At 37.3% G+C, this 27,869-nt stretch overlaps 3 protein-coding genes across 3 annotated transcripts in view; 1 reads left to right on the plus strand and 2 right to left on the minus strand.

Moving 5' to 3' along the window:
- Positions 1-18,431, plus strand: part of col23a1a (collagen type XXIII alpha 1 chain a) — a 150,242-nt gene extending 131,811 nt beyond the window's left edge. The window contains exons 12-33 of the mRNA XM_077247216.1: positions 2,478-2,504; positions 2,603-2,629; positions 5,467-5,525; positions 5,658-5,763; positions 6,139-6,201; positions 6,341-6,385; positions 11,018-11,095; positions 11,333-11,356; positions 12,326-12,379; positions 12,555-12,599; positions 12,765-12,845; positions 12,938-12,991; positions 13,089-13,154; positions 13,511-13,537; positions 13,805-13,864; positions 14,148-14,219; positions 14,490-14,516; positions 14,802-14,855; positions 15,002-15,088; positions 15,408-15,476; positions 16,351-16,389; positions 16,937-18,431. Of these exons, the coding sequence (XP_077103331.1) occupies positions 2,478-2,504; positions 2,603-2,629; positions 5,467-5,525; positions 5,658-5,763; positions 6,139-6,201; positions 6,341-6,385; positions 11,018-11,095; positions 11,333-11,356; positions 12,326-12,379; positions 12,555-12,599; positions 12,765-12,845; positions 12,938-12,991; positions 13,089-13,154; positions 13,511-13,537; positions 13,805-13,864; positions 14,148-14,219; positions 14,490-14,516; positions 14,802-14,855; positions 15,002-15,088; positions 15,408-15,476; positions 16,351-16,389; positions 16,937-16,987 (1,215 nt within the window). The 3' untranslated portion in view covers positions 16,988-18,431. The remainder of the gene's footprint in view (positions 1-2,477; positions 2,505-2,602; positions 2,630-5,466; positions 5,526-5,657; positions 5,764-6,138; positions 6,202-6,340; positions 6,386-11,017; positions 11,096-11,332; positions 11,357-12,325; positions 12,380-12,554; positions 12,600-12,764; positions 12,846-12,937; positions 12,992-13,088; positions 13,155-13,510; positions 13,538-13,804; positions 13,865-14,147; positions 14,220-14,489; positions 14,517-14,801; positions 14,856-15,001; positions 15,089-15,407; positions 15,477-16,350; positions 16,390-16,936) is intronic.
- Positions 18,432-18,758: 327 nt separating this feature from the next.
- On the minus strand, positions 18,759-22,304 carry LOC143756781 (putative monooxygenase p33MONOX). Its single transcript, XM_077247503.1, has 4 exons — positions 22,014-22,304; positions 21,343-21,442; positions 21,047-21,227; positions 18,759-20,164 (listed from the first exon to the last, which is right to left on the minus strand). The coding sequence occupies exons 3-4, from the start codon at positions 21,156-21,158 to the stop codon at positions 19,959-19,961; spliced, it is 318 nt and encodes a 105-aa protein (XP_077103618.1). The 5' UTR covers positions 21,159-21,227; positions 21,343-21,442; positions 22,014-22,304; the 3' UTR covers positions 18,759-19,958.
- Positions 22,305-22,998: 694 nt separating this feature from the next.
- adam19b (ADAM metallopeptidase domain 19b) overlaps positions 22,999-27,869 on the minus strand; it is a 32,900-nt gene continuing 28,029 nt past the window's right edge. Inside the window, exons 16-23 of the mRNA XM_077247504.1 lie at positions 27,539-27,752; positions 27,361-27,438; positions 26,781-26,889; positions 26,526-26,667; positions 26,351-26,438; positions 25,324-25,536; positions 24,475-24,569; positions 22,999-24,314 (exon numbers count right to left, since the gene is read on the minus strand). Coding sequence (XP_077103619.1) covers positions 24,284-24,314; positions 24,475-24,569; positions 25,324-25,536; positions 26,351-26,438; positions 26,526-26,667; positions 26,781-26,889; positions 27,361-27,438; positions 27,539-27,752 — 970 coding nt within the window. The 3' untranslated portion in view covers positions 22,999-24,283. The remainder of the gene's footprint in view (positions 24,315-24,474; positions 24,570-25,323; positions 25,537-26,350; positions 26,439-26,525; positions 26,668-26,780; positions 26,890-27,360; positions 27,439-27,538; positions 27,753-27,869) is intronic.

Below are 27,869 nucleotides of genomic sequence, written 5' to 3' on the forward strand. Positions count from 1 at the left end.
GACTGTTAGTTTCACAAGCCAAAATGTTGACTTTCGCCACTAAATCAGCAGCATATTATAGCTTATTCTGGCCAAAAATCATTCATTCAGATATAAAGAGGTTGTCTGGCTGACATTTTAAATTACCAGGCTAATTTTACTTGATTTTACATGGCATTTAGGGGTTTGGCAAACATGCGAGAGATGTCATTTACTCTGAGTCATCTGCCTCTATAGTTTATATAGACTATACATTCAAAAGTTTGGGGTCAGTAAGATTTTTTTTAAAGAAATTAATACTTTTTTCAGCAAGGATGTAATAATTATTACATCACATAGCATCACAAGAATAAATGACATTTTAAAAAATGTATTAAAACAAAACAGTTATTTTAAATTGTAATAATATTTTTTTTAAAAATCCTTTATTTCTGATCGAATTGATGAGCATAAGAGGCTACTTTTAAATTGTTTCTTTTTACTTTTTAATGATATATCCCAAAATATATGTCAAATGTAATTTATATATTTGTATATAAGTCCGATTATATTTATATAAATATATTTTATATAAATATAATTTATACTGTCTTATATAATATTATTATATAATATTATTGGGGGGAGTGTCAAAATAGGTAAACTGTTAAGTTTACTGTTAGTCACCTAATATACATATATAAACAAGTGAAGTCCCAACACCTATTTTACCCCCACTTTAAGCACATGGAGGAACACAATTCTGATATCATTTGATGAGTCTCAAAAACATAGCATAAAGTGAATGCATATAAACACAAAGAGAGTGTGTATCTGTGCTGGGAGAAGTAGAGCTTTAAGAGTCCTGTGGATAAAACAAGAAGACTTGTTCTGTTCTGGTGTAAAGAAACATTTTATGAAAGCTGAGATCTATAAAATTCCGCACCATGTCGGTCACAGATGTTTCCCTGACATCTTACCAGCTAGTTATCTTCTATTGTTGTGTTTTGTTGTGTTTAAAACCACCTTGTTAAGAAGCGCAGCTTGAATGAAGGACGGGGAAAGCGAACAGCACAGGGCTTCTGATTTTCCCAAGCGCTTCCTCTGGTTTTGCTCATTTTTGACAGGGAACAGAAAATTATGTCTCTCTGTGTTGTGGCTGAATACCAGCTTTGAAGTCTGCTTGACATAAAATACTACAGTTGACATGATTGTTTGTGTGTATGCAACTGTATGTATGGGCGCCATGTCTTCGATCATTCTGTAGATAATTTAGTTCCAGAATGAGGACAAGAATATTGATTACAAAATGAAAAACATTGCTTAATTGACATCCTAAGGAGTTTTTATCATAATACATTGACCCAGGGCATGCTCCACAAGATGCATGTTATGTACGCTCTTTCTCTATGTGTATGTGACAAACACACACATACCTTGATAAAAGGAGAATAAACATGATAACTTTGTATCAGTGATGAGAAGGTGTTTGCTATTGGTGGCCAAAATCTGATGAACGTTCAACCAAAATAACCAAAGCTTTATATCACTGCCCTCTAGTGGTTAAATGACAGACACACCAGTCTCTTCACGACCCCATATTAAAGGGATAGTTCACACAAAAATTAACATTTTGTCATCATTTACTCACCCTAGAGTTGTTCCAAACCTGTATGAGTTTATTTCTTCTGTTGAAAGATTTAAAGAATGTTGGTAACCAGACAAGTGACGGTAGCCATTGACTTAACACTTTTTTTTTCCACTATGGAAGTCAACAGCTAGCATCAACTGTTTAATTAATTGTCAACAGAAGACCGTCAACTCATACAGGTTTAGAACAACTTGAGGGTGAGTAAGTGTTGACAAAACTTTCATTTCTTGGTGAACTATCCCTTTAAGAAAAGAAAAAAAGGGAAAAAAAACCTAGTGAAAATTTACTTTTTGACCAACATTTTTAAAACTATTACTAAATAAAATGCAATCAAAAGCGGCCTCTCTTCTGATACTAAATTACATAATTTAAAGAATATGTATACCATCCTGAGATGTGAACAGGCATATCTCGTCGCAAAATGTAACTATGTTATCGCTCAGCACTTTATGAAGTTGTATATATAATTATATTTATAATGTCCAACATTATTCGCATACATATAAGTATACTTGCGTATTATACTGTATAGCATATCTCAACTGCTTGATTTCTTTGTATTGTCACAAAATTGAATCTATATTATTGAAAATTTTAAGATATTATAAATATCTTACGATATGTGAAAAGCGCTGCAGATAAATTTGACTTGACTTAACTTGATATTTAATGTGAAACTCATACCACTAACCCGATCAAGCCATTTAATGTAATAATGATGCACTTTAGGACTGGCACGGACTAGCGCTGGTCTCCTTCAAAAAAAGAGCTCTGGCATCAATCATACACTGACTGTAAGTTTGTGGACGGTACATCTTAAAAGTTTGGTGTGTTAAAGTAACTCTTAAATACTTCTCTGTCTCTCTAGGGTGCTCCTGGACAAGATGGAATAGAGGTGAGCGTTCAGCGCTGTTTATGATCATCATGGTCTTCATGGCTTACATTATATAATTGTATGTTACTTTCTTTCAAACATGTTTTCTCTCTCTGCAGGGACAAATGGGTTTACCAGGAAAGCCGGTAAGATAAAAACACAAACCCTGTGTGTGTGTGTGTGTGTGTGTGTGTTTGTGTGTGTGTGTGTGTGTGTGTGTGTGTGTGTGTGTGTGTGTGTGTGTGTGTGTGTGTGTGTGTGTGTGTGTGTGTGTGTGTGTGTGTGTGTGTGTGTGCTCATCCGTGTGATCAAGATGTTTCTTGTTTTTTAGGTAAAAATGTCTTGCTTTCTTAATTTAATGAAAGACTAAATTCTTTCCTCTTGGCATAAATTTGAACAGCATGTCTGAGTGTTTTGTCCTTTGTGCTGGTAAGTGCTTGCTGACTTTAGCTGTCCTTAAACACACTGATGTCTGGTTGCGCTGACATCTGTATGATGTCTTGAATTGTTTTCTGCCTATTTCACTAGAAAGACTTTTAATGTGTAATATCAGTTTATTTTTAGTACATGTGCATGTTTGTGAGTGAGATGCTAAGATGAGAAACATACATGTGAATAGTGTTCAAGTCGCATTGGGCCTGTTGTACATAAAGTCAGCATGAGATAGTGTTCGCAACCCTTTTTACTTCAGTAATGTAATTTATTTCTAAGTGAAACAGGAAATAAGAAAAATGTAGAGTTGAACTTTATTTTTTTTATCTATGAAAATTGAAAAGTGGCCTTTATATGTGGCTGGAGGGGAGGGGAGGGTGATGTCAGCCGAAAAGGAAAGTTGTTTCAGAGCTGAAGCAAGCTTTTACATTGAAACATTAGTACCAAGACCAAGGTCTTTCTTTGGAATCAATAAAACCTTAAGACCTTAAGAAAGTAAATAGGGTAAAACTTGCTTTTCATCTTGACTATAAAGATGGCATGAAATGGAATTTTCTAATTAGAAAATGTTCTAAATGCATCTTATTGATGTAATTACAGAAATTATTTACAGCTGTAATTACATGCAGGTATTTTTAAAAGTACATTTGTAAAAACATGTATGTACAGTACAGTGCACAATACGTGTGTATTGTATCAAATTATTAATTTAAATGTTAGTACATACATAGTAGTTAAAGACACCTAATGTAAAGTAGGACTGAGCAGTTTCATGTCTATCCTTGTATTGTTCAACTGGTTGAGGTTGATATAGCATTTAGAAAATAATTAGTAATAAGTAATGCAATACTTTTTAGATAAAGTGATTAGTATAGTAATCTAATTACACTGCTAAAGATTTTCTTTTTTAGAGTAACTTACCCAACACTGGACAACACTTGGATGAACGTCATTATACAGAAAAAGATCCGTCGAGACTTACATTACATCGCATATTTAACATATTTTTGTGTTAAATGTTTTCAAATGTCTGTAAACGGGATGCGCTGTTATTCAGGTAGTTAGCTAGAACTTGTTCAGCCATATTCTCTTATAATTTCTGTAAAATGTTTCTCAAAACTGACCAGAAACAGACTGTCAATGAACGTCTCCTGCAGCGGGACTGAGAATGTAGTAATGTCACCTTTCCTGTAGCTCAAACAGTAGAGTGTTGGCGCTTGCAACGCCAAGGTCATGGGTTCAATTCCCAGGAAGAGCAAGAATTGATAAGAATGTAAATGTGTGTACCTTGAAATGCAATGTAAGTCGCTTTGGATAAAAGTGTCTGCCACATGCATAATTGTTAATGTACCGTGAACTTGCATTACAAACCCATTAATTGGGATTTGACTACTGACCTATTTAAATGACTGAATTTGCTCATGAAATCATAAAAAGTGAAGCCACAGCGCCGCCATGTTGGTAATCCCTGACATTCTATTGAATTATTAGGAAATCATCTGATTTTAATGAGAAAACATTACCTAACGAGTCAGCGTTTTTATATCTGAAGTCTTCATGTACATTCTTACAACCCAAACATCCTAAAACTTTTAAATGGTTATTTGTTTAAATTACATAAATAACAAATATCAACTGATGAGACACTTCACCATTTGTACTGTATTACAAATGTCAAAATGATTCTTCTGAAATCTGGATACAGATTTATGCTTTGTAAGGCATGCGCAGACAACTTAGTTCATCATTATTCACTGTGGTTATGTAATTATATTGTGTTATATAATGCTGTTTTTTTTGTACAGTAACTGTAAATTATTCAACAGTGTTTTCATTAACAGCATGTATTTCAAAGCAGTAAAGATAACCACTTAAACGTTGGTAAAATTATACAAATAACACTTAATTCATATGCAAACCGTCATATAATTTGAGCTGACCTGTGACTTTTTAATGGTTTACAAGATCGCCAAGAGTTGAAGAGGATGTTGGTCAACAAAAAGACATCAGGAAATAATATACACACTTCACAATTTATTCAGAGAAATTAATCTGACTGCGTATGGATTTAAAGACATCAAGCTGTATTTCCAAGCATTTATACTGTCGCTCTGAGCAAGATGATGCATGGTAAACCTTTTTTATATAACATAAATCAAATCAAATCAAAGTTTATTTATAAAGCACCTTAAAAAACACAGTGTACCAAAGTGCAGTACAGTTTGAAGATTATATATATAATTTGCAATATAGTGCAAAATAATAATAGGTGATTGTATGTATAGTAATATTTGTTGTATATTCAAATCAATTTCTGATAATAATCCAAGATATGTTCATGCCTAATATTTCCTGCATAATTAAGTACATAAAGAAATCTATTTTGTGTTCATTCAGTTACCTGTGTCAGCAGTGTGCAGAAGACACACCCATCTTAACAATTTATATATCGCTTATCCTGCCGAGAAAGACCATAAATATTACAGATAACGTTCAAAGTATCAATTAATGTACATAACTATTTATGTGCAACTGATACCCTGATAAGCAGGTGATTTTAGGTCGATGTTTTGGCTGTAAGTCAATGATGCCCGCTGTTGGTAGGGAATCGTAAGATGGCTGCTCGAACACTTCCAGTGGCTTCACCGCCTGCTGCCAGTTTAAAACGCAATCAGCAATCCAGTCATTCATATAGAGCAGTGGTGTTGACACATTTTGAAAGCAGTGATGGATGATATTAAGTGTTTGTGTCTTTATCCTTGCATTTTTGGACATTTTCCTAACTGTTTTACAGGGTGAAGTTGGTGATCAGGGTTACCAAGGACCACAGGGACCCCCAGGGTTAAAGGTCAGATTCTTGTTTTTTTGACACCAGAATATTGAAAAGTTCATAATCATTATTCAAAAACATACTGTCAAGGTCCTATTCGTCCATTATTTAAATGAGACTTCAAATAATATTTTCTAACTATTCATTTGTTTATTTATCTTCTGTTATTTTTTTCTTTCAATCCTCCCATGCAGCATATTCTTTGGGTTTGATCATATGCTCAATTTGACCATAGCCTCTTATTACTTAATCATTAACAGCCTAATAAGAATGATTTCATAGTGTAATGGACTTCATATGGACCCGACTGCTCTGTTCAAGCATCTTTTGCTGCACTCTGATTCTCTGCGATCTGTTCTATATTAATTTAAATGCTCTGTATACATTTGGCAGGGCGAGCAGGGAGAGCCAGGTCCTCAGGGTGACCGAGGAACCGATGGTCTGCCAGGCTTGAAGGTGAGCGCTGGGTGAAGCTATTTCTGTTTTATATATATATATATTTAAAGTGATTCCTACAAAGACAGGACTTACAGTAAATGGGTAACATACGTGTGATTGATTGTGTTGGTTTGATATTGGGCTTTGTATTTCTCAGGGAGATAAAGGAGATGTTGGAGAACAAGGACCCCAGGGCGAAACGGTGAGGAATGATGCATCATACGACAGGCATCTATGGTTCCATGAAGAATTAACAGCCATGGAAACTTTTCATTGCAAAAAAAAGGTTCTTTATAGTTGAAAAAAGTTCTTTAGATTATTTAAATGTTCTTCATAGTAAAAAAAAAATCAAGAAATATTGACTAAAATGTTCTTTGGGGAGAACCAAAATGAATCTTCTATTGCATAAATGCAAAAAAAGCTGTAAAATGCTGTAAAGAAGCACACGACGAGATATAAAACAAAAACGGTTATTAATAAAATAAACAGGGAACACTCAGGAGATTGCAGGAGAATACATAACACAACCACGTTAAATAAAGGCGACACCAGACAAAGGAACTAAGGAAGAACAAGGCTAAATACATGGAGAGGACAATCAAACTGAAGGGAGACAGGTGTGAGGCACTGATTAACAATCAAGGAAACTAACTAGGAACTAGTAGAGACGGGGCCACAGTGATGAGTGTCTGAGGAGGAGCCGGTGACTCTGAGGACTGAGGTGGAGCCAGAGGGTCTGAGGACTGAGGTGGAGCCAGAGGACTGAGGTGAAGCCAGAGGACTGAGGTGAAGCCAGAGGACTGAGGTGGGGCCAGAGGACTGAGGTGGAGCCAGAGGACTGAGGTGAACCCAGAGGACTGAGGTGGAGCCAGAGGACTGAGGTGGAGCCAGAGGACTGAGGTGAAGCCAGAGGACTGAGGTGAAGCCAGAGGACTGAGGTGGAGCCAGAGGACTGAGGTGAAGCCAGAGGACTGAGGTGAAGCCAGAGGACTGAGGTGGAGCCAGAGGACTGAGGTGGAGCCAGAGGACTGAGGTGAAGCCAGAGGACTGAGGTGGAGCCAGAGGACTGAGGTGGAGCCAGAAGACTGAGGTGGAGCCAGAGGACTGAGGTGAAGCCAGAGGACTGAGGTGAAGCCAGAGGACTGAGGTGGAGCCAGAGGACTGAAGTGGAGCCAGAGGACTGAGGTGGAGACAGAGGACTGAGGTGAAGCCAGAGGACTGAGGTGGAGCCAGAGGACTGAGGTGAAGCCAGAGGACTGAGGTGGAGCCAGAGGACTGAGGTGGAGCCAGAGGACTTTGGTGAAGCCAGTGGACTGAGGTGAAGCCAGAGGACTGAGGTGGAGCCAGAAGACTGAGGTGGAGCCAGAGGACTGAGGTGAAGCCAGAGGACTGAGGTGAAGCCAGAGGACTGAGGTGGAGCCAGAGGACTGAGGTGAAGCCAGAGGACTGAGGTGAAGCCAGAGGACTGAGGTGGAGCCAGAGGACTGAGGTGGAGCCAGAGGACTGAGGTGAAGCCAGAGGACTGAGGTGGAGCCAGAGGACTGAGGTGGAGCCAGAAGACTGAGGTGGAGCCAGAGGACTGAGGTGAAGCCAGAGGACTGAGGTGAAGCCAGAGGACTGAGGTGGAGCCAGAGGACTGAAGTGGAGCCAGAGGACTGAGGTGGAGCCAGAGGACTGAGGTGAAGCCAGAGGACTGAGGTGGAGCCAGAGGACTGAGGTGAAGCCAGAGGACTGAGGTGGAGCCAGAGGACTGAGGTGGAGCCAGAGGACTGAGGTGAAGCCAGAGGACTGAGGTGGAGCCAGTGGGTCTGAGGACTGAGGTGGAGCCAGAGGACTGAGATGAAGCCAGAGGACTGAGGTGGAGCCAGTGGGTCTGAGGACTGAGGTGGAGCCAGTGGGTCTGAGGACTGAGGTGGAGCCAGTGGGTCAGAGGACTGAGGTGAAGCCAGAGGACTGATGTGGAGCCGGTGGGTCTGAGGACTGAGGTGGAGCCAGAGGACTGATGTGGAGCCGGTGGGTCTGAGGACTGAGGTTCTCCCCTGGGTCTGAGGACCTAAGCGGAGCCAGAGGGAAGGCGGAGTCCAACAGAGCCAGACAGAGCCGAAGGGGTTAAGGGACGAAGTGTAGCTGAAGGTCCCTCACTCCTCAGTGGTGGGAGTGTGGGTGGGGTCTTCTCCCATTCCCTCAAACTCCACAAGTACTCCCAAAGTGCATGATGCCGGCTCAAACACTTGGTCCGACGCTCAGGCTCGGGAGATGGTTGGCTCCAGGGGCGTCGCTAGGCCCTTTTTAGGGGGGCTTCAGCCACCCTAAACTTCTGCCTAGCCCCCCTAAAAATGTTCGCTTCAGTCTTGTTATGATCAGATTTAGCGCGCTCTTCATCTTCAATCCGCAGCGGCGCCGAGCAGAGAGCACGTCAGAAACAGAGGACAGGGTGTGTGTGTGTGTTCATCTGAGCCTCATTGGTCTGTCACTGCTCGTCAATGTCAGAATATTTGAGATGACCAATCAAATCAAAGTAGGCGGGCTTTATGTTCACAGACGCTGCTGAGCGCGAATTTTAACAGTGCGACTCGACGCATACGGTCAAGTGCGAGATAAGATGTAAGTAGCTAAACTTAACATTTCATATTTGACATAAAACCCCATCTAATTTCGTCATTTTGAGCGGAAAATATCCCCATGTAACGTTAGGCCTACCTATTTTCAGTTCAAAAAGTATGTGACTTATGTAATGTAATAATTAGTTTACTGTCATTGTGAGGGGACAAGAAACATTAACAAAGCCATTTTCATCATGTTAGGCACAAGATTAATAATGAATGTGTACATATTGAGAATATAATACAAATTGTAGCCTTTAGTAAATTAAAAAAGCTCAGCTTTAGGAGGGGAAGAGAAAGGGATGAAGAGACTGAGAAAAAAGAAAGAGTGATGGAGATGAGGAGAGAGCAGGTATTGACCAATAATATACTGCCCACTAACATGGTTTTAAAGCTATTTCTTATCCTTTTTTATCTTAAAAACGTCTTGAAATGCACATATCAGAGAAATAAAAAATTTGAACCCCCTACCAACCTCAAATTTAGTACCTCTTTGATTATAAAGCCCTGTCTACGGCCCTGTATTAGGCATAAGATCAATAATGAATGTGTAGCCTACATATTGTGAATGCATTTAATACCTAGCTTTAGTAGCTTTCAGGAAATAAACGTGTCTGAGAAAATGATTCATAGGCAAAATCAACCTATCAGTTGACCCTATGTTTACTTTCTTCACTGACAGACAAAAATGAAAAGCCTATATCAGTCAAAGCCCAGCTTTAGGAGGGGAAGAGACAGGGCAAGATAAAAACAAAGAGAAAAAGGGTGTGTTGCTGATGATGAAAAATAATCAGCTGCCCACTGACATGGTTTTAAAGCTGTTATCCAAGCTTTAACCACATGGCAAAACCACATGGTTTTTTGGCCTTCAAAACATCTTAAAATATGTAGATCAGAGAAATCAAAATTTTCTGGGGAAACCCAGAACCCCCCTATCTGCCCTACCTCACATTTGGGACCACAGTGATTATAAAACCCTGCCTTTGCATGGTATTGAAACTGGTTAATAGTGAGCATTAGGTCCTAAACTAAAGTGTTACCTTTTTTTAGATTTAAAAAAAAAATCATACCCTCATTGGGGGCTTAGCCCCCCTAAAATGAAAATCCTAGTGACGCCCCTGGTTGGCTCAGTCTTTTTCTCTGGCGCTGACTCGTGCATCACGCCAGACTCGGGCTCTCTGTCTGCGTTGGCTCTGGCTTTATATCCGTGGAGCGAGGTGATGGCTGGTTGGCCTTTGGGTCCGTAATGGGGCTGGTGATGTCGTCCACTGGTGGACAGATGGTAAAAGCTGATCCATTATTCACCAGCACCTATTCCACAAAAGTGATGAAATTCTTCCCTGGGAGGCGTGTCGTGGGAGACTCATCAGACCAGGCAACGTTTTTCCAATCTTCTATATTCCAATTTTGATAAGGCCGTGCGAATTGTAGCCTCAGTTTCCTGTTCATAGCTGACAGTGGCACCGTTGTTCATCTGCTTCAAGGTTTGACATGTTGAGCGTTCAGAGATGCTCTTCTGCAGACCTCGGTTATAACAAGTGGTTATTTGATTTACTGTTGACTTTCTGTCTGCTCGAACCAGTTTGGTCATTCTCTTCTGACCTCTAGCATCAAAAAGGCATTTTCACCCACAGAACTGCCGCTCTCTGGATATTTTTTCCTTTTTCAGACCATTCTCTGTAAAGCCTACAGATGGTTGTGTGTAAAAATCCCAGTGGATCAGCAGTTTCTGAAATACTCAACAGCCCATCTGGCATCAACAACCATGCCACTTTCAAAGTCACTTAAATTACAATTCTTCCCCATTCTGATGCTGAGTTTGAACTTCAGCAGATCGTCCTCTGGACCATGGGTGTGTCTCAATCAGCTTCCTAGTTCAGTAGTCAGGACACTGATCAGGGAGTCTGCCATTTTAACTGCTGTCTCAATCCCAAAATCTTTCCAGTGCACTGAAGCGTTCATTCCTTAAAAAGTCTCACAATGCACCGTGCAAACCAGGGAGCATAAATATATGTCTCACTAATGTTCCCTTAATGGAAGTTCTGACACATGAAACATAAATCAGTTCTGCTGTTGTTCATAAATACCAGTGGTGATGTTTTACAATGCGGACATTGTCATTTTTAATACACTGGAATCACAAAACAAAACCGGAGAAACACCTCTCCACATCTGAGAACACTTGCAGATTTGTGTGGTCAGTTGTGTAACTTTTTTTTTCATCCCGGCAGGGCCTCACCGGTGAGAAAGGCACATCAGCATCTGGTGACATCATTGACTTTAATGGAAAACTCTTAGATGCCTTTCAGGTGAGTTGTGATTTTACTAATGGTAAAAAAAATGTCTTCTAAACAACTTATAAATCTGTTATTTTTTGCCAGTTGGTCATCTGGATTAATGTACATTTGATGTGACTGGTTAGACTTCCTGTAATGCGACTATGTAAACCACAGATGACTATAAATTCATGGTTGTATTAAAACCAAATGCCATTATGTGTTCTGAAATCTGAGGTCTGACATTGGTTGATTTTTTTTTTCTGGCAGGCCATCAAAACCATCAGTGTCTCGGTAACTGTAATATAGCATGGGTTGCCATTTCTGCTTTTTTCTTTGATAAATATGCAGCCTGATCCTAATCCTTAACAAATACTCACTGTATCTGCGTGTGAATATAAAAGTTCATAATATCATTTTTTTGCAGTTGCCAAATTAAACACTGTAAATAATGTTTTTTTGTATTATATATTATTAATGTAACTACTATTGTTATTATCAAAGTCTGTAGCATGCATGCAACATTATGTGGTCAGACAGTGAAGTAAACATGAGTGACAAAATTAAATTTAAAATAGTTGTTCAAATAATTTTACTTTACTTGGCTATGCTTCATGTAATATACAGAGACAGATTTTTGAAATTAGATGCAATTAGTAGCAAATGTTTCTTTGCATATTCTTGTTCTGAGAATGTGTATATGGGTTGTTTATTGAATGGTTCTTGTGGTTACATTAATTATAATGTCTGTTTAAATGTTCTGGATGATGCCCTTTTTTGAAAGTCTCTGTTTTGTCACATACCAGTTGGGAAATGGGAGGAAAAATTAGGAAATTTGTTATTTTTGACATTTGCAAGGCTTTGTGGTCATCTCTATCAACAGTGCAATCAGTCTGAAATGTTTATCGAACCCCAAATCTTGCCAGCTCATTGCGCTGATAAATTGAAATATGGTGTCAAGGAAATTAAAAAAGATCAGCCAATAATTATGGTTTGTATTAGACTAAAGAATAGCAATATTTCCTTCAAAGAATGCCATCAACATTGTTAAGGGATGTTGTTTTCATACTCCAAAAGTTTCAGATCCCACAGGGTTGATTACACATTAAGAGTTATATTGGAAAAAAAACATTTCCCTGTTTTATAGCAGTCGTAAAATGAGGTCTATCAGAGGTTTGTGGTTCTCGAAATGCGAAAGTGGGTTTTCCAAAAAGACCATTTTATAAGCTTTATTTCTTTCTGTTCCTTTTGCTTCCCAAATAGGGACCACCTGGCCCTCCTGGACCCCCGGGACAACCAGGAAAAGAAGGTCCAAAGGTGAATTTCATTCACATTTTTATGAATTTCCACAGTGTTAAACTCTTAATGAGTGGCTCGGTTGGAACGTGTGATTGTCAGAGACGATGTAAGTCACTGAGTTTGAACTAATTAATAGAATAATGAGAAATATAAATTCTGTTCTTCTCTAAGTATGTTTTATTCATCCAAACAGGGTGAACTCGGCTTGCCTGGGCCTGCTGGGGTTGATGGCGAAAAGGTGATAATTCGTTCAACCCATTTAGAAGAATATCAGTTCTTAAAATATACATAGTTTTACAAGGACAAGAACAATTGAGTTCTTTAAACTTTAATGACTAATTTAGATCTCTGAGTTTCATGCAAATGAATTACACATCAATATTTGGATTTATGTGATCATCAGGGTGATAAGGGAGACACTGGAGAGCCTGGTGAACTTGGAGAGAGGGGGGAGAAAGGAGAAATGGGCCTGTCTGGTCCCTCTGTATGTATTCATTTTTCTCCTTCATTTTCTCCTTCTGAATATTCTCATTTATCTTTTTATAATATTGTTGATATTAATTAAATGTGTTATAGGGAGTGGATGGGCAGAAAGGAGAGAAAGGAGACTCTATACTAGAAGACAATCTGGTTAGTACAACTGCACCCGCGATTATTGAATCGTTCATTAATAGTCTAGTGTCGGGAGTTCAGTCATCGTCAGCTTTGGTTTTATGTCTATCTACAGGTTCAGATGATTTCACAGCCGGGACCACCAGGGCCTCCAGGTCCACCAGGACAACCCGGATACATGGTGAGACACATTTTAGACTTATATGATATCTTACTTTCAGTTAATTTGATGACGTCTGAAAACAAATATGATGACTGTTGACAATTTTACAAGCTTTTTTAGAAGTGACTGCTATGGAATGAATGAGTTATTTTGATGTATCATGTCTCGTGTTAATTATCCTTTGATTTTTATCTGTATCACATTAACATATGTAACCAAACTGTACTTAGCCTAACAATATGTTCTCTCTCTTTTTTATTTATTACATTTTTTTTTTCTTTGATGGAGATTAAATGCCATCTGAAAGATCATGATTTTAAGAGTGATTTAATAACACGATTCAAAGTTTGTGACCGTTATTATGTGTGTTTAAGGGTCATCGTGGCATGCCAGGCACCAAAGTAGGTGTTTATTTTATTTTATTTTATTTTATTTTATTTTATTTTATTTTATTTTATTTATTTATTTATTTATTTATTTATTTATTTATTTATTTTTATTTTGTTTTTATTTTATTTTATTTGATCTATTAATTTATGGATTCTTAAATTGAGTGATTTATCCAACTTTTTATTTTGACATGAAACGCATCGTAAACTGAACTTAACTACTTTGAACTCCATAATAAATCCAGTGAAGTCTTCAACGCTGTATTGAATCTCTCGCAGGGTGATCCAGGGGAGAGTATTAAAGGAGAGAAGGGAGAAAACGGTGCTTCAGGAATACAAGTGAGATCATTTAATCCCATAATGCACTAGTCCTGGATTTAAAAGCAAAAGCCATATTCACATAGATGTACGATTGGCCTGTGGATGTTATGAGTATGAAGTTATCCATGGTAGTAGTATGCGCACATCCAGAAAACGTTATACAGTCCAATAAATTGATTCCTTGGAAGCAGCAGTGTGCCGACTTTTATTTACTCTCTTATGAAGTTATCCATGTTTATAATATCTGTAAGCTATAACCATAACATATCCGATGGTTTATGCTTATTGTTATGTTTTATAGGGCCTTCAGGGTCCTCAAGGGCCCCCGGGAGCAACAGGATTAGTTGGTCTACCCGGCACAAAGGGTGAAAAGGTAAACAACTAATCACTATTTGTAATGGCCATTCGGTTTGAACAAATGTATTTGTGCTAACTATTTTATTCCTTTCAGCTCCCTCTCTAATTTAATATTTTATTTATTTATTTTTATTGCACTTTGTGGTTAGAAAAGGGATTCATCAATCAATTTTTATTTGATTTGATGAATGTGAAATGTAATGCCTAAACTTAATTGTAAAGTAATATGACAGGTACTTGTATTGGTACTAAATGTAATTAAATTATATATTTTTTTCTTTTATAGGGAAAACCAGGGGAACCTGGATTAGATGTAAGCAGCGCTATCTATCTATCTATCTATCTATCTATCTATCTATCTATCTATCTATCTATCTATCTATCTATCTATCTATCTATCTATCTATCTATCTATCTATCTATCTATCTATCTATCTAAATATCTATCTATCTATCTATCTATCTATCTATTATATTATCTATTATTCTGTCTTTCATTCTATTGATCCTTATATTTAACTATCATTCTATCGATCATTCTATCTATCTTAGGGCTGGTGAATCTCTTGATGGAAGTTTTGATATTCTTGTATTGCAGGGTTTTCCTGGCCTTAAAGGAGACAGGGGTGAGCGTGGGGAGAGAGGAGAGCAGGTGCTGTATCATATTTACCTCAGACAATCAATGAAACTGTCACAGATGTTCAATAAAACAGTGCTTTATTTATTTACTGACTGTACATAGTCCTTTACTTCAAGTGATCTTGTTGAATTCATTCCGATGGTTGGTCCTGTTCACAGGGAGATCGCGGTCCTGTTGGAAAGAGAGGGCTCAAGGGAAAGAAAGGCGAACAGGGGCCGCCGGGTCTGGACCAGCCCTGTCCCGTGGTGCGTGCTGTAGCTACTTTAGAAATGTTTATATGCGTTGATGTATTACAGATTCATACTGCTGAAAATCAGGTGAAAAAACATGCCGGGTAATTCTGTCGGGAAGGACAATGTTGTGCCCATCTGGGCGCACAGACATATCACAGACATCTTTTTTCCCTTTTCCACATTTCCTCGCCTTCCTTCTGTATGTTTCTATAGACTGCTGTTCCGTTTCAGTTTCTCTTTGATTGGGCTCTCCAGAGTGTGTGTGTGTGTGTGTTGTTTGTTTTTAGTCATTATGGGAGTGTATATTCTGTATGTATGCTCTCGCTGACAGGGAGGTGATGGATGTAAAAAAGAGGCGGTGGAAATGGGGCAGCCGGCCCCTGAGGCCCCCTGCCCACTGGTACAGTATATCTGCCTGCTCTCTCTCTCTCTCTCTCTCTCTCTCTCTCTCTCTCTCTCTCTCTCTCTCTCTCTCTCTCTCTCTCTCTCTCTCTGCCCGCCCTGTTTCTGACACTTTCTTTTTCCTTTTTAACTACTCCTTTTAAACTATCTGTCACCTACATAAACAGTTCAAAAGTTTGGGGTCAGAACAATTTTTTTTTCATTTGAAAGAAATTGATACTTTTATTTGGCAAGGCTGCATTAAATTGATCAAAAGTGACAGTGACGTGGTTTATAATGCTACAAACGATTTCTGTTCATCAAAGAATCCTGAAAAAAAAAATGTCTCACAGTTTCCAGAAAAATATTAAGCAGCACATTTGTCAACATTGATAGTAATAATAAATATTTCTTGAGCAGCAAATCATCATTTTTTTTTATCAAATAAATGCAGCCTTCTTTCAAAAACATTTAAATCTTCCCAACCCCAAACTTTGTATTTAAGGGTTATAAAATCCAAAGCTGACTCATTAAAAAAATATTAACTACGATTCATAAGAAACATTGTAACTTATCAAGCATTATGTAATGATCTGATATTATTTAATTAGTGTTACTTACCTCATAACACCTTAGCATTATTGTGATGAGTTTGGCAAGCATGTACATAAAAATCAAGTTTTTTTGTTGTTGTGATCCTTTGCTGAGTTTGAGTTTTTAGGTTGATGTCTTCTATTCCTTATTACAAAATAGAAAAAAATGTATGCATATATTTTTAGATATACATTATTTAATTATTCATTTATTATTACCATTTTAACACATTCATTTGTTCAATAAAATTGCAATTGAAAATCGATTATCTGCTCTTACACTCATTTTCTTTTTTCAAGGGTCCTGATGGACTACCAATACCAGGTTGCTGGCACAAGGTCAGTAAAAAAATAATACATTATGACACTTGAATATACCATACCCGTGTCTGTATAGTTCATGTGTGTGACTTTAACATTAACAACTGCCTGTTTAAAATGACCTGACTGCAGTGTGCTTCAGTACACATGCCACATAAATGCCACATAGCACATGACTAATATCGTTTGTTTGTTGTTCTTTTGCAGTGATGTGTAACCTGAGGCATGTCGTCTGTACATATTGATGTGATATATATTGGAATTTCATACAGCTTTTTCACTTTTTAAATATTTTTTACATTTTATAAAGACAAGAGACTTCGATGAACATTCATCAGTGTTATTTTTTCATAAACTTTTTTTTGACCAAATAGTAGATGCTGTTTTTGCATTGTTTGTGTTATATATATCATTTTTTTAAATTCCTGGAGCCTAAGATGACAGCATTTTTCACCATCAGCTGCCTGTAATGAGCGTGGGGAATGTTGCATGGGCATGCTGGACCGACCCGCTCAACTGGTGCTGATACAAGAATTTTGCATCACATCCCGTTTTGTTTTTAAAGGAGCAGGGAATGCTTCAGAAACTCAAGAGGAAACGTCTCTCCCAGCCTTGAAGTTCTTCAAGAACCCGAGCAGTTTCAATGACTTTTACGGTCCCTCAAGTGACGGTATCTCAATAATATTGGTTAATATTGACTGTCCTCAATGTGCAGGTCGAATGAGGGTGCAAGCAGCCCTCGCTATGGTCAATATTTTTCATGGAGGATCATAATTGAGCTCTTGGAGATGATTAGAGATCAGGGATTGGCCTCATGGATGCAGTTGCTCCATAGGACAGTAACAGCAGCCTGAAATAAGAGGCTTTGGCATGGAGGTGATACAGAACAGATTGTTATTTTGAGAATTTTAATGAGCAGTAATTTATAATGATTTCATTCTTATGTGTCACTGTTTTATGCTTGTTTTTTTGTAGTAAAGCATCAGGAATTGACGCCCAAAGACTAACTTTTGGATGGTGAGCAATTAAATATTAATGCAAAAATCATTTTCATTAAAATAAAATCAGAACAGCATCATAGTGAGCGAGAATAGCGTGTTATATTGTACCTGTTTTTTTTTGTTGTTGTTTTTTTTAAAACTACTGCATCTATGTTTTGTTGCTCACATTTGTTTTAATGCTTTGTATTTTAACTGTAACTACCTGCCGTTGTTTTTAACGTCATGATCTTTGATACATATTCCATATTATTGTTCATAGTAATTTATGGTATATATCGATTTGCTTTTTGAAGATGGCAAAACTGGCGTTTTTGTAACCTCAGTTCAATCATCTTGAGGACTCAAGTTTAAGGCTGTTTTTAAAATTGACAAAGTATTGCCTAATTATCTTTCATATCATGCAGCAAAGAAAACATTAGAGATTCCATTTTATCAATCTCATTTTGTTTCTTTGGTTTTTCAAGATTTAACACAAAGACATCCAGACGAGATGTTTTTAAAGACGTTTTTAAGCATGTTCAGCATACATTTCCATTATGGTGTATCCTCCTTTGGGGATTTTACAACCATTCTACATAAGCTTTCTCGAATATTTATTGTTAATAATCAAATAATCAGTGGTCAGTTCATATAAAGATTCTTGTATGCATTAACTCATATGTTACAGATGACAGATTTGACTTTTTAGAAGCCTGTCTTTGGTGTCAGTTGGCTGACTAAATGTTCTATAGTAACTATATTGTGATTTACATAACTGTTAAAAAAATGGTTTGACCAATAGTATTATTGCGACATTTTAGAAACAAAACAAAATGGGAGGACATTTTGAGAGGATTTTATTACGTTTTTGTTTAGTTTTTTTTCTTTTCAACGCAAAGAATGTTTAATTTTGAAGGTATTGGAAGATTTTGCTGCTGAAATAGTATTTGTATTTAATAGTTGATGTTGTGCAGTAAGGAAAACAACCTTACCAGCTGCCTGACAGCCATTACATGCATTGATTTGCTTTTGATGATGTTTTTTAATATAGATATTAAAGTTTGTTACTAGTAACCTTAACGTGCCTGTCCTCTGACCTTGGTCTTGGTCAAAAAGCCGGGTGCTGGTGGCGTCTCAACAGTTCTCCACAATCCACATTCTGCTTTGAATGTTTCTCAGATGCTTTTCACGGTCCAATCAATTCCTGGTGTATGAAATCACATCCTACTTTTTTCATGATTGCATGAATATTCCTTTTCACTTGGAAATGTCACATAAGGGTGCAAATTCATGTTGACTTTAAATGCCAAGTAATTACGAATTGCAGAAACTTTGCTTATTTTAGTGGTATCAAATGAGATCATGCGTTTCTTTCATTGGAAAATAAATCAAATATCACATTCAAAATTGTTCATTGTGCTTAACAGGGATGTTTTATTATAGGAATCAAATACTCATACTGAGCATTATGAACAGGTAATATGTGATACACAACACGTGACTGGCGTTAGACAGTTTGGCCTGAGATGCAAAAGCCACTTCGGTCTTACAAAATTGAAGATTCCAGCTCTATGGAAACCAAACTACAACAGGAAAAGTTGAGCACAGAGTGGAATATAGTAAAGCCAAAGCATTTCCACTACAAATATACAAAACTGCAACAGTGAAATGATTCCAGCTTCAGCATATACAGCAAACCTTCAAAACATTACTCGGCTGTAGTGCGCAATACAGAAAGAAAAAACGTTTTGTGTGCAATGTGAAACCCAGTGATAGGAATGAGGTGCTTTCAGCATGCTGATATAAACAATGCTGTAGCTTATTGCACACGGGGCACCACACATGACAACATATCACAGCAATATCACATCATTGATTCATAAAATAAATTAGTAATCTGAACTAAATAAAAAGTTTAGATAAATCACAAAAATCGCGCTTACACATGTTTCAACTATGTAGAAAGATGGATACCTGACTGTTTTGTCAAACCTGACTTATAGATTGCATGTTATGTAGTGGCAATGAACAGATGCATGCAACAGCATGTTATGCTGTCGATGTGCTTTAGAACTACAACGTGCTGCTGTCACTGATGAAATCCATCAATCTAATGGAAAATGATGTTGAAACCGGCTTAACATACACATGAGCTTTTCAAAATGGGTCCACAAAATTCAGATTTACTGTCAACAGATATACTCATGAATGCATCTCATTCCTAAAAACAGAAGCATTTCGGTAATTATGCATATTTTCACTGCAATTACAGTGTTTTAAATTTAAAACAATCAAAAACAATCTGTCATAGCATACACTGATAAAAAAAAAACATTCAAAATGTTCAAGAACATTTTCTGAATTTTGGCGGGGGATGCAAATAAAAAGCAACTATCCGTGATGCTTGGCACTAATGTAAGAGATTCCGTCTCTTATCTAATTTAAAGGGAAATTCTATTAAATTGATATAGGGAAACGGATACATTTGTGTGTGGTTATGGTTATTCACAAGAGGCCATAAAATGGCAAGTGACAGATCTGTCAATTTGTGCTGTAACCTGTATACAAAAGACGAGGAAGCTTAAGAGAGTTGAAGACTTGTGGAGTTCAGAAGCCGGAGGGAGTGAGAATGTTCATGTCTCGGTGTCTCAGTCTGTGACAGGATGTTTTCTTTTCATCCTCGCCGTTCATCATCTCGATCTTGGGAGAGCTGAACTTGGCAGGATCTTCAACAGTGAGGTTTATCTGGGTCTTTATGGCATCCATTGTATTGGACTTCTGAACTCCAAAGTACGACTGCAGAGTGAATCCCCCTGTAGTCACAGAAACAAAACATTTACATTAAAGTGCCCATATTAAGCTATATTATATTAAAGGTTGCTAATTTTGTTCGAGAGTTCTCCAACGATAGGATTACATGCATCCAATATCAAAAAACAAAAATTTTCTCATAATATATTACACTAAAATAAGCTCTTTTCTCACAGTGTCTGAAAAGGTTGGATAAAGGATTTAGTCTCTTCCTCTGCTCTGATTGGTCAGCTGGCCCAGTCTGTTGTGATTGGTCTGACGCTTACAGCACTGAATTTCAACGCAGAAGGCTTCCTCATTGCTTGATACACAGTAATGATAGCGTTAGTTTTACCGTGTCAATTCAAGCATGAGTCCACACTCCTCATCCTTTGTAAAAACATTTAAAGTGGATTTGCTTCACCACCCAGAAAACAGCTTCTTCTCGACATGTTGAAAACACAAATCAAACTCTTCCGGTCTCAGCTAAAACTGCCGTGTTTGAGGGTCAAAGTAGACGTGGTTCGCAGGCAGCCAATGAAAACCATAAACTGGCATTATGCCATTTTATTTCAAAACTATGTAGGTTCGAGCAAGAAGTAAGATTGGAATTACTGACAACTCGTTTCAGACAGTTCAGAATCGGCTTTTTCTATTAGGAGCTTTAACATTTACAAACAGCTATATTACACATTGCATGAAAGGTAATATACAAAAAAGCATAATGGGGAACTTTACGCACACTTCTTGTTCTATTGTGAATTCCTGAAAATTTGGTACCAAAATCCATGCTCAATATTTTCACATTTAGCATAAAGGACAACAAACAAACAAACAAACAAATCTGAAGTTATAATTAGGCCTCTTTAAAGCTAGAATAACAGAGCCATATAACAGGTTCTTGCCAGGAGTGTTGGTTTCTGATCCGGGGTCAGTGGGGGATTTCTGCACGATGGGCCGCACCCCGAAGAGGCTCCATCGCTCTCCTCCCTGTCCTCCTCCTTCATTACCACCCATCGAAACGCTTGTGATCAGACTGCTGGAGTCAGACAGTATTAGGGGTGAGGACTCTGGCTAAACCAGCGCCTGTCCAGAGAAAAACAATGATAAATCAGTACATGGTAGTTTATTCGATAGTATTTTACAAATCCAATTATTTATTTAAACGGCCTATAAAACATGTCTGTGGAACTGTTTCCACCTGTGCGTGATGTTTAGGGTATGGGGAGGGAAAAAGTGATGGACGGTGCTGATGTTGAAAGCTTGTCCTCTCTGAAGTCCTCACTTAGCATCTTCAACTCCTATAAAAATAAAGAAAATAACAGTTTAATATGTAACCAGTGGTGCGTCACAAAAAAGCAGTTCACTCCTATTGGAAATGTGTATCATAGTCTATTATTATTGTGCTATAAATAACAGCAGCATTGCAATACAACCTGACGCATGTCTAATCATCTAGCACTAATGTTACTTCAAAACATAATAAAAGTTTGTTATCTCAAAAAAAAAAATCTGAATTGAATAGAAACGTTTAACAAACAGTAAACCATCACCACCCACAGAGCTTAAAAAATAAACAACAGTACCATTAAACATAAATATTATAGACCTCAAATGATGTGCTGTACGTACACCAGTCAAATGATATATCATCTAAGTTATGAACTGTTCACAATAGCTCAAGTGTAGCATCAAACAGCTGATAGTAACATAATAAATGTAATATAGTGACGTTAATCCAGCTCTCTTGCCATTCATATGTGACATTCTGAATTTAATCTCGCTTCTGTAGTGTTTAAATTGCTGTAATCTAAACACAGCTTCCGAGCGCTGGTAAGTTAAACAGGCCGTTGTTTACGACATATAACCCACCTTTTCCGCTCTATAGCTCGTTTATCTGATCCAGCGGGGTCTTCCATTTGGTCCATGGTTATTAAATTAAATATTTGTTTCTTGATATGCTGATGAAGTCGAGATAACACCGAAAAAACGTCGTTAAAAAGGATTTTTCAAGATAGCGCAGGGACGTCCAATAGAGAACCAAGAACAACACGTAAAGCCAAAATGAAGGACAGGAAGTTCAATGTTTCAGAATAAAAGACCCTGGATGCGTATGATGAGGGTGTTGACTTCAGACACACCTCCAGCACAGCCCAATGAAACCGCAACAACTGAAAATCATTTTTTATTCCGTGGTGGAAACAAACGTCCATATTGTGATGCACCAAGCTCATATCAAACAAATCTAACATAAATGACCCCACAAAGTAAAACCTGAAATTTTTGACATTTTAGGAATGCTTAACCGGTCGATTGAATAAAAAATGTCAAGTCAAGTCAAGTCATCCTCATTTATATAGCGCTTTTAACAATGTAGATTGTTTCAAAGCAGCTTTACAGAGATAAACATATAATTTAAGGTAACAGAGATTGCTTTGGTTTTATAGTGGCTCTTGAAAAATGTTTTTTCCAGCTAAAGTTAGTTTTAGTTAGTAAATGTGAAACCTTACACCTATGGAGAGTTTATATGTTTATATTTATATTAAATGTATATGTAGAATATACAGTTTGCACAGTATAAAAATCTATGGAATGTCAATGTCCCCATAAAACACACTGTGTGTGTGTGTGTGTGTGTGTGTGTGTGTGTGTGTGTGTGTGTGTGTGTGTGTGTGTGTCTGTGTGTGTGTGTAAGATGTCTTTGCCTTAATCAAAGTCTACATTTCAGGAATATTCAGTATATAGCAGTTGAACGTGCAAATCGGCATCAAGACACAAAAATAGCTAAATATTTCACAAAGTTTCTCACTTTAAATGATAACAAGAATAAGTAATAATAACAAATATAATGAGAAGATTAATTGATGGAAATTTATTTCTGACTGAAGGCACTGCATTACAGCATATTTTGCATAAAGGGCAACATTTTTTTATTTTTATGAAAGAAACTGAAAATAAGGCAAATACATTTACAGTGTCTTTTTTTCTGACTTCCTATGCAACCTGCAATATCAAACTATCTATATATCAACCACAATACATAATCATTTCACTAATAAACAGTATTATCAATATAATAAAATTCATGTAAAAAAAATATTAAGGCATTGCATTTGAAATTTTAATACTATGAATAAATAACAGTTTACGTACATGAAAAATCGGACAGAAATCCAGTACATTGGTCATAGTTTTCCAAAACATTAAGCATGTTAGGAGAAATTATAATTAATTCTCCAGAGATTTTCTTCCCAAATGACTGACCAAAGAAAAAGAAAAAAAACGTAAGATACACATTTACATGTTTATAGGTTATTTAAACCTAAATACAGTCCCTGGGTTAATGCCCTTATTAAGTAGAACATATAACCAAGCGTTATTTAAAAAGGTAGAACGATTTTTTCTCTCTCATTTAGGAATTCAAAATCAAAGCACCAAATTCAAGTTGAAGTCATTCTTGTCCAGCATCATCACAAACATCCTTTAAGACAGATACTTTTTACTTGCTGTATATACAGTACATACTATAAATAGTGTATATGACTACACAGGATTTAACCAAAAAAGAGCCCAGAGCTATATAGTTCATATGAGTTTCTGAACTATTATTGCTATGAAAACAAGCTTCTTGTTTTTTTTCTTTCCAGGGTTGTTTCCTGAGTACAGATTAACCATAGTACTAAACTAAATTGTACTGACAGTGCAAGTTAGTTCACAACTAGACAAATCTATGACAAAGCAACAGATGAAACTCATTTGCTCCCATTTTCCAGTTCACTCTATGTATATAATATACAATGTAACTAATGCGTGCAAAAATCTACATTTCATGTTCTTGTTGCAAGATGTTCTTTCAGATGTCCCATGCTCTTGTTGGATTATAATGCCATACGTCATAGTTTTTTTTTGTTATGTCTTTTCTCTGAGGTCTCTGTAATAAATAGGCAAATGTAACATATGGCACAGGAGTAGTGGAACTGCACCCCCTGAAAAACACTGAAGTTAGAAGGTATCCTTAACTCTGTGTTCAAGTCAATAAGGCAGACATCACTTTTAGTGAGGCAGTTTGATTGGTCACTCTTAAGGACATCTTAAAGGTGCAGAGCTGATCAATGTAGCGCTCCAATGAGCTTCACTGTAACTCAGCTCTTTCCAGAAACTTCCCTTTGGAACCTAAAACACAATCATAAAAAGTATTACTCTCTAATATATAGTTTTCAAGTGACGTCACACCCTTTTAGTAGTGCCCACCTGGTTATTAATTATGCCTAAAAATATTATTAGTATTTCTAACAGTGTTTCTTTTCAGAGCATAAAACTTCCTCCTGATTACCTGACGTTTTGGAAGTGGCCAGTAGGGGGCTTCAGATTGGATTTCCCTTTCTGCAACATGGCTTGTGCCACTGGCAGGCCATTCTTAGGCAGCGTCTGGATGAAACACAGCAAATATTTTATAATGTGCAGTCAAAGTCAGTAAGTGCAGTCACTTGACATTAACTTTTTTGCCCACCAGCCATTGTGGCTAGTGGTTTTCTAAAGTTACAAGCCACTCAGCATTTTCACTGGCCACAATTTTGACATCGATACCATAGAGAAAAGCTGCCATAAAGATATTTTAATAGTATCTCGTAAATTGATATCAGGTATATTAGGCTGCTGTCACTTCAGGACCTGACGCATGGATCCATTATACCGTTACACATGCGTTTACTTTCTCAAACTTTTTTGTTAACCTAAAACATATCTGACTGTGCTTGCATGAATACTCACCAAGACCAGCATTTTGACATTATTTTGTGTGTATTTGACTGTTTAAATGCAATACGCAGCAAAAAAGAAATTCAAGCCCTGTAACATCAACTATATTCATTCATCTGTCAATTAGCTTTCAGAGAGAGGAAGAGTGAAAAAGCGCAGCTGGTGTCGTGTGTCTATTCTGCGGAAAATGAGTACTGGAAGCGCTTCAGTTATTTTAGTATCGATATGTATCGAAAAATCTATATTTTTGGCAACACTACATTGCACTACACTGCACTTATTGTTTATTATTTCAGATAAAAGTGGCTAGTGGGAGTGACTGCATTACACGCCACTGCTAAAATCCACTGCTGAAAATAATGTCAAGCCCTGGATTAGACCTGCGATTGCTCAGGAGGACACATCAAGAGAGGAAGACACTCACCTCTGCAGTCTGGGAGGGTTTGGTCATGGGACGGGGTGGAGGGGGTCGGTTGGGTGGTTGCGGTCTTGTTTTGGGGGGGACTGATGGAGACGGCTGGGATGGCTCTGAATGCTTGTGTGAAGTGTAGGCTGGGATTGGAGGTGGTTTCACAGTGGGCCGAATGATAGAATGTCTAGATCTCGATGGACCTGTAGGGCTCGCCTTAGGACATGCCTGAAGGAGGAAGAACTGTTGTTTATATACATCTTCTGTCAAAATCAATTGCAAAAATCAGTTTTTCAAAAAATCAGACGGTGCAGTCGATATTCTGTATTTCTACATCAATTGCTAATAAAAGAATACCTGAAGAGACATAAGAGAGTTGCTGTCATCATGGAAAGACTGGTTTTGAAATTCCACCAATGTCAATGAACATTTTTATGAAGGGTCAATGTTTAAATCCCTGAATTGATTTTTACACATTTAAGTATATTAAATGTAATAATTTCCATTGTGTCCAAAATTACAGAAAATAACTAATTGAAATCAAACTTGACTGTTCAGACTGAAGTGCATTCCTTGAAATCTGATTTTAATTGTATTTAAAAACATCAGTGCTATAATATTGTATTTATTTTATTTATTTTTTATAAACTTTCATATTTTATGTTTTTCGGTTTTCAACTCCATTTCAGTTTGTCGTAATGAGTTTTTGTCATTTTTATTAGATTTTTTTTATTATTATCTATTTTTTTTAAGTGAGTTTTAGTTTTAGTAATTCGACTTAAACTCATTTCAATTTATTTCATTTTGATTTATGTTTTTTAAGACGTTAATCAAATATTCATATTTTATTTCAGCTTTATTTTAATTAACGTAAACTATTTTTAATATTCATACTTTTGGTTAACAATAATATGGATGGGTTTAGGTTCCATATGTATTTTTTGATGTTCAGACAACATTCAACTAAACCCAGTGATGCACAGAACCGTGCTATTGGATGGACATACTGCGAACACACGCTGACAACAAAACAACTTCACACCTGTTCATCAGCGTGAGGTTTCTTTGGCTGGAACACTGGGTTGGCGTGACCTGTCGTGTGACTTTTAGTCTCAGGGGTGTCTGGAACACTGACAAAAAGAGAAATAACAAAATTTCTAACGCAAGAACAACCTAAAAGTTGAAGATCACTGTATGTGTTTGCATTTAGCAGTTACTTGATGCATGTTTGAGTAGCAGGAGGGGCGGAGCCTTTGGTGGGGAGGAGCTTATGTTTGCAACGGCACCAACAGACGCCAAGGATAGCCGATACCAGAAGAAAAAAAAGGGTAAGGAGAACCAGTACAAGGGAAATCTTGCCTGCAAAAGATAAGACAAGAACATAAAAACATCAAAATGTCACATTTAAAACAAGATGTATCACAGATTACATTAGATGAAATATTCAGTTTATTATGTGTCTGTTGACGTACTGTGCGTGATCACCGGCCCACTGTCCAAACTGCCTCCTGAACCCGTCGTCTCACAAAATGGTGGTTCCCAACCCGAATTACAATGACAGTTGTGGTTATTATTGCAATGCTGCGGGGAAACACACAACAACAACAACAACAAAAAAAAACTTTCCCAGTGAAAAACAATCTTAAGAAATAGATTACCTAAAAATGAAAACCTGAATTTTAATACAGACATACTTATTTTGTCACATACTTTCTTTCGGATGCAGCCATTGTCTTTAAACTTTAAACGCTATTCGCTATACAGATATTCATTCTGCGTTGTAAAATAATAAAATGCCTTATAAAATCAGACATAATAGCGAATGCATTTAGTGGAAATGATCACACCATTGAATTATGCTGTGGGTTTAGCACATCCGAAAATAGTAAGGGTTTTTTTCATTGACTATTTTAGAAAGTATTTACAGGTACAGTATGATATCACAGGAGGAAATGATGTAAACCTGAAATACACTGGGACTGTAGCTCTGCAATGGCCATATATGCATAAAGCTCAGCCAGCTCTCTGCAGAAATAAGCAATATGAACTTACCCCATGGCCATGACATTTGGCATTGCATTCATCTGCTTGCAGAAAGGACGAATCGCGGCATTCCCCTTCAAAACAGATCTATTCAGATAGAAGTGAAATGTGAATGTAAGAAGAGGTCCTCCTATACACTCAACGATATAAAGTGACTTAAACCTATTGGAAAATCTAAAAAACCTACCGCATTCTCCCCACATTTGGTCCCGGGCAGAACCAGCCCCGGGTCTAGGGTGTCATTCTGGTTGTGCTTATCTTGACCTTGCTGGTACACATGTGTACCTCTGCACAGGATCTTCTGTGGACCATCATCGACGTTGGTGTCTATGGCGACGGCGTTGGATTCTATTGGTTTGCTGGCAGTGCTTTGGCATTGAATCTTCCCACATTTAGCATTCCTAAACAGAGAACCAACAGCACGTCTTTGGATGGCTCAAATGATGATGTCACACACTACTGGAGTCATTTAAATTAATAAAAAATAAAAAAAACTTTTCATGCTTTTCAAAGAAGTC

Source organism: Siphateles boraxobius, unplaced genomic scaffold, assembly GCF_051911475.1.
Source record: "Siphateles boraxobius isolate OS27281-9 unplaced genomic scaffold, OSU_SipBor_1 3, whole genome shotgun sequence".
Lineage (NCBI taxonomy): Eukaryota > Metazoa > Chordata > Actinopteri > Cypriniformes > Leuciscidae > Siphateles > Siphateles boraxobius.